The sequence below is a fragment of the Gavialis gangeticus genome, unplaced genomic scaffold (assembly GCF_001723915.1).
Source record: "Gavialis gangeticus isolate Ggan-Ray unplaced genomic scaffold, GavGan_comp1, whole genome shotgun sequence".
Classification (NCBI taxonomy): domain Eukaryota; kingdom Metazoa; phylum Chordata; order Crocodylia; family Gavialidae; genus Gavialis; species Gavialis gangeticus.
Genome location: NW_017729024.1, coordinates 111,366,095 through 111,372,671, shown reverse-complemented (window position 1 = coordinate 111,372,671; position 6,577 = coordinate 111,366,095). Strand labels below are relative to the sequence as shown.

The following is a 6,577-nucleotide window of genomic DNA, read 5'->3' as shown; positions in this document are numbered from 1 at the left end:
TGGGGTGATATGACCCTGGCACCTGTTCCTGCCTGGGGCGTGGGTTCAGACCTGATTATCTGTTTACTTATTTCTGTTCTTACTTTCATCTCCCTACACTGCTCTTTCAAAACAGACAAACAGAAAATGCATACACATTTTGTTTCATAAGAAGCTCTTCAGAGATTGTATGTCAGTAAGAAGAATAGATAACAGTTCTTTACTTATACAGAGAGCTCTCAAGCTTAATAAAAGGCAAGGGCTGGAGCTTTCCCAATTAGAAAGAGTGTGGTATATGATGAGTCTTTTACTGAAGTTTGATGAAATTTTATTTTTCCCCCAATTTCACAGCTGCCACTGCCTAGGCAAACCACTAATTCTCCCTTAATCACATTCCAACCTTTCATGATATATGCTTATGCAGCATACAACTTGCAGCAACAGCAAGGACAATCTATAGTGAGGTTATTCACATTATGCCCTTTGTGTCTATTTTTCTATTACATTTCACAGTATTTACCCTTTATGGGGAGTAATAAGCTCATCCAACCTTCTCCAAGAGGACCAACAAATCAGTACTGATTTTGATAGAAGGCTAAATGTCAACATGCTGTGTATTCACATGGTATTCCCTTAGATTAAAATGTTAAAAGGTTGCCTAAAGGAGTTAGATACCCTACTTCCACTTAGTTTTCAAGGGCACTTAACTGCTTTGAATACCTCTTTGAATTTCCAATCTAAGTTATTTAAGCTTGGTTCAGCACTATGGATCTATCACTATTGCCACCTCCAGACCCTCACTGCTAGCAAATTTTTGGCTGTTCTGCAAATGGCACAACATAAATACAGCACTATTCATATATGAAATGCTGGCATCTCCATTTCTGCATGTCTACTACTTGTCAACAAGGCACATAGAAGACCGCTGCTGGTTTAATCCATTCCACAGAAAACATCAAATATAACTACATTAATTGCTAAACAAACACCACCCAAAGAGATGGAGGGTGGTAGGGAACTAAAGGAAGAAAAGCACATATAAAAGTTAAGCAACAGACCTAAACCATGGAAGGTGCCATGCATCAAACTGCCAGTTGGTAATGGAGAAAGGTGAGAACTAGAATATCAAACAACAGACTGAATATGTAGAACAAAATATGTATCAGGAGAGGGAGCTGAACAGGGAACTTCCTGTCTAGCTCTATTATTTAATTCTTGTAAGCAATGCTGCATACTGAGTAGATGGTTCCAAAGAGTGACAGAGCCTCAAGCAGATAATTCTTTGAACACCACAGTGCATGAAATGTCCACAATACATATACTGGGAATTTCATAATGCCTTACTAACTGGAGGGAAAATCTACACTGGGTGCATCTACATGTGCAATTAATTTAGCACACTGGTTCAAACTCTGGAGCAGTTTGAACCAGAGTAAACTATTGCTGAGTGTAGCATCTCTACATGTGCCTGAGACAGCAACAATTTGAGCCAAGGCAGAGCAGTTTACACCAGGCTGGCAGAGGGCACCAGCGGCCAGTCGCAGTCTCCAGTTTGAGGCAGCAGAGGGGCTGGGTGGAGCACAAGGGTGCTGAAAGTGCAGAACCATGTGGCTAGGTGGCAGGCAGGAGTCTGGCCCCCTGCTGGCTAGGCTGAAAGAGCACAATTTATGCCTGTGGTCAGCACCTGCACGTACATTTAATCGCAGTTAATTACCCCCTACCATAAGATAGTACTGTTCCCAACAGTACTATCTTATGGTGGCATTAATTAGTTAACTGTGGCCTAATAGCACTGCATGTGTGTCTTTACAGGTGATGCTTTACTCCACAGCTAATTAGTCGAGTCCACAGTTAAGCACATGTGTAGACGAAGCCACCGACTTCAATAACCAAGGGCTAAGACTGAGTTCTCTTGAAGGTAAAAGGTGTTGAGATGTACGTTAATCCCACTGAAGAAGCTGGGTATACTAATAATGGCCACAACAGAAAGTAAAAATAGTTCGTTTTTACTCAATTAAAATGCATTGTTCAGATCATTTTGGAACAGTGTAATTATCTTTTATAGTGTCCACAATATAAATTAGGTGCTTAAAGAAGACTTCATCTGCAATAAATGTTTTGATGATGATAATGCAGTTTACTGTGTGGAAAAATTATGATTATGTGCTTGCTCATGCTATATGATCATTACAGTTTTTAAAAATATATATATTTAGTTAAAGACATTTAGCAAAAATGTGTTACATAGAACAGTCAAGCTAACTTACTGTAATACACCATTGCTTTATTGTTTTAATGCTAGAAAGGAACGGGAAAATTTATAATACTGATGAATGCTTGAACGCATTGTTACAAAATGTTACTAACCTTGATCTCTTTCATGCCATGTTCGACTCCCAGCAGCTGGTGAATTTGGAGAGGGATAAAAGTCTCCTGTTGGACTTGGCTCCATATTCTCATCTATGGAGATAGTTTTGGGTCTCTTGCTGTTGAAATATCATAAGTGTTGGAATTAAGTCTTATATTATGTACATGTATTTAGCAATAGTATGGCAAAATCTATAAGGATTATGACAAATTTTGCAAAACAGAGAACAATGTAGGCATTAAAACAAAAAAAAATTTACACTTAACCTCATGCATAAGTCTGAAACAAAGTTGTTTATATTGTGTCTATTTCTTTTACACTATATACACACAAGTGTGCACACGCGCGCACACACAAATCCCTGCATGTCCTAAATCCAGCAGCATTCAAGACATTGGTCAAAGGTCTGTTTTCTGCCACCTGATGTAAAAGACTTATCATTAGAAAGTTAAATTCTCCAGGGGATTCATTTGAGGCAAAAAAAAAAACCAGAGTTGAACCCATGCCAAAATTAACCAGGTGAAACTGGAATTATTCTGAATCTGTGTATAGGGAGAAAAATAGCTTGCTATATCCTACCAGATCAGAGTGCAGGACTTTTACAAGATGCCTATCCTGACATGGTCTTTTCATTTTCAGTTAATTTAATTGACAATGAAAGGCCTGCATTTCAAGTAACACCACTGGTACTACGGCACCATTTCAATCTACTAGGACAAAGGCAGATTTCTTCTTATCTATGCAGCAGTTTCCCAAAGAAAGGTGGGGAATTAAGCATGAAAAATTCAATAATATCATTTTAAAGTAACTGTGACAGTACTATGAGAATGATTATTCTTTCTTTCTTTACATTCTTTTTCTAAATTTCAAAGCTGAGTTGAATCCCGGAGCATGAGCTGACTAACTACTACAACCAGATACTGGTGGAAGAATGTTCTAACCTTATCAACAATAATTTGAAAAAAACTACAAAATCTGCTCTCAAGCCCAGACAGTTACTGTTTCACTGATGAAGTAATACTCGTTGACAACAAAGATCCATATAAAACATAGTACCTCTGACATTGTGATACCCTGGTAGCTTCAGCAAACCAAGCAATACCACAACTTATTGTTCTAGAATAGGAATATAAATCCAAGATCCCTGAGCAAAGCAGATTCTCCACTCATCTATCTCATCTCTCTGGTGCTGCCTGACCTATCTAGGATCCCTGCACCAAACGTTGGTTCACAGAATATACAAATAGAGAGAACAGACAAAAGTGCAGCTCCCATGTCTAACTCATAGAGAGTCACAGAAAGCACCATGAGTTAGACGGATTCTCCTAACCCAACACACATTAGTTATTGGATTCGGAGGTTGGGAGATTGGCTCCAACTTAGAGCCAATCTAGGGAGACAGGCTGCATCTATGCAGCCTTTCCCCGTAGCTCCACTCCCCTTGCAACTCCACTGCTGTCTCAGAATGGGAGGGGGAGAAAGCAGGGGACAGAGGTCCATTCGGGGTTCTCAGCCCCACTGGAGTGGAGGGCAGGTACACTGGAGCACCCCTGAAGTGAGGGGCTCCAATCCACCTGACCCCTCCTCCACCTCAGCAGGCATGAGAGAACCCCAGAATGAACCTCCTTCCCCTGCCTTCTCTCCCTCCCATCCTAAGACAGCAGCTGGGGCCAGGCTGTGCTGCAGCCAGGAAAGACAGAAATTAATGAAGGCACTCTGCTTTGAAGCATCTTCATTGGAACCCTCATACAATAAGGGTTAATTTGTCTCATGATTGGAACACTCTGTAGCCATGCTCTTCTGTTTGGGCTTTTGAGGGGTTTCAAGGGGCCAATTGCACAACAAACATCATTTCTATCGGCAACCAGAGAGGAGAGAAGTGAACTGTGGCAGAAAGCAGGTGGCACCGTAAGGATGGAGCCACAAGTACACTTATTGTCCCCTAACACCAGCCCACAGAAAATTACCCAGAAAAACTTCTCCAGTTCCTCCTCTATACTGAGGAACTTCCAATTTGGAGAGGTCCAGGAACTGTGCCATCTGACACAATGATAAAGCCAGGTAAACAGACCCGTTAGAAGTAGCCTCTGCCCATTTGGGCACCTATCCCATGCCTATTCCAGAGTGGGCAATTTTTTCCTGAATGTAACATTCAAAGAGGAATTCCAACAGGGGATCCTTCAACCACTGTGCTCTCCTATAGAATGCAGATCTGGTCTTTGGTGTTTTGATCCCCATAGGCCACATTTAATGTGGTTGCTTGTTCTCATTTTCCCCTTCCCTATGCCTAACCCATGATGTACATGAAATTATCAGTCAGCATCTTCTTGAGAGTCAGCCTTCAAATTTTCACACTTTTCTAAGAATTGTCTTGGCTTATTTTCCAAAAGGTAGAGAATTCCAGTTGGAAAATGAGATTATTCATAGTTCTCCCAGTAGGAGCTTCAAGTGTCTAAGCATCTTTTTTTTGAAGGAATGAAGAAAGTGAGGAAAGGCATCAAAGATAATTTCAGAAATAGAAATGTTAAATAAAAACAAGCTGTGTTCATCCATAGAGCTGTAAATGTGGCCTGAATTAGCTGGTAATTTTAAATACATCATGCATAGCACCCTTCATGATAGTCTAAAATCATTGTTTAATTTACTGAGAAGTTTCAGATTGCTCTTCTAATAAACCACTGGAAAATGGTTTGTCTCTAATACCAGTAGGAAGTGGTTTACAAATGTGACAGAAGTTGTATCATTTGAAATATCATTGTTAATACTACACAGCTCTATCACCCTTTACAGGAATATATTTTCCATTGTGAATTAATAACCTAGTAATGATTTATAAAACATACATATTTGACTTCTCTATGAGACATTGGTCAGGCCGCAGTTGGAGTACTGCGTCCAGTTCTGGGCACGGCACTTCAGGAGAGATGTGGATAGCATAGAGAGGGTCCAGAGGAGGGCCACGCACATGATCAGGAGGCAGCAGGGTAAGTCCTATGAGGAGATACTATGGGAGCTTAACCTGTTCAGCCTACACAAAAGAAGGCTGAGAGGGTATCTGGTGGCCACCTACAAACTTGCCAAGGGGGACCAGCAGGCAGTGGGAGAGTCCCTGTTCCCCTGCCCACTACCGGGAGTTACAAGGAATAACGGCCATAAGCTGACTGAGAGTAGGTTCAGGCTAGACATCAGGAGGTGCTACTTCACTGTTGGGGCAGCTAGGATCTGGAACCAACTTCCCAGGGAAGTGGTGCTCGCCCCTACCCTGGGGGTCTTCAAAAGGAGACTAGACAATCACCAAGACGGGGTCGTTTGACCCCAGTACTCTTTCCTGCCATGGCAGGGGGTTGGACTTGATGATCTGCTCAGGTCCATTCCAACCCTGCTAACTATGAAACTATGACTTGGTAAAAGCAAACAGAATGCATGAAATTATGCACTTAGTCTGTGGTATTTGTGAACTGCTTTCCCACCTAATCAACACTAACTTCCCACAATCATGTATTCATTATCATTATTAACAGTAGTATTATTAATTACTCTTAGGTATTATTTATTGCTTTTTCAATGCTTATGTTTTTACCTGCTTGGTGGAGAAGACAGTGACCTCTGTAGATTCACACCGGAGTTCATGTCATGGTAGTATGGTTGGCTCGGAAGCTCTCCAATTGGGAAGTTCACCCCAGCTCCCTGGGTTATAGGCGCTGAAGAACATGTTATTAAGAGTCAAAAATAATCTCTAATCCTTTTGCCATCTTCTCCATTTTAACACTGAAAAAACCTTGCAATATGACAATGTGTACCTATGCTACCTATTGAGGAAATCAAGCACAGACAAGTTCTGTTAATATTTTCCCACCTTAACCTATCACCCTCACCATCACAAACCTCTTAACATTTATAGTTTTATTTATTATTTTGTACATTATTCTTCCATAACAGACAATCTAAAAGAACTGGTATGAAGAAATGGATAAAACTGATACAAAGCGTGAACATACCTAATCATCCTAAAAGTGGCCTGTATGGTAAGACCATACCACACTGTTTCTTTTGCCTTTTATCCTTGACACAGACATTGTTTGTGCATTAGCCCACACATATTATAATCTTAACTTTCATCTGCTGTCTGAATATTGTGCATTTTAACAACCTTTGGCACTTCAAGAATAACTGCATATTGTGTAACAATATGGGACTCCAAGCATGATTGGGCGGTGAATGTTGAAGGCT

The 6,577-nt window shown here is 40.7% G+C and overlaps 1 protein-coding gene across 9 annotated transcripts in view; it reads right to left on the bottom strand.

Moving 5' to 3' along the window:
- The window catches only part of NFIB (nuclear factor I B), a 271,468-nt gene that overhangs the window by 79,348 nt on the left and 185,543 nt on the right, over nucleotides 1-6,577 (bottom strand). For all 9 annotated transcript variants that reach the window (XM_019517573.1, XM_019517572.1, XM_019517574.1 and 6 more), the window contains exons 5-6: nucleotides 5,928-6,048; nucleotides 2,347-2,465 (exon numbers count right to left, since the gene is read on the bottom strand). In XM_019517573.1, coding sequence (XP_019373118.1) covers nucleotides 2,347-2,465; nucleotides 5,928-6,048 — 240 coding nt within the window. The remainder of the gene's footprint in view (nucleotides 1-2,346; nucleotides 2,466-5,927; nucleotides 6,049-6,577) is intronic.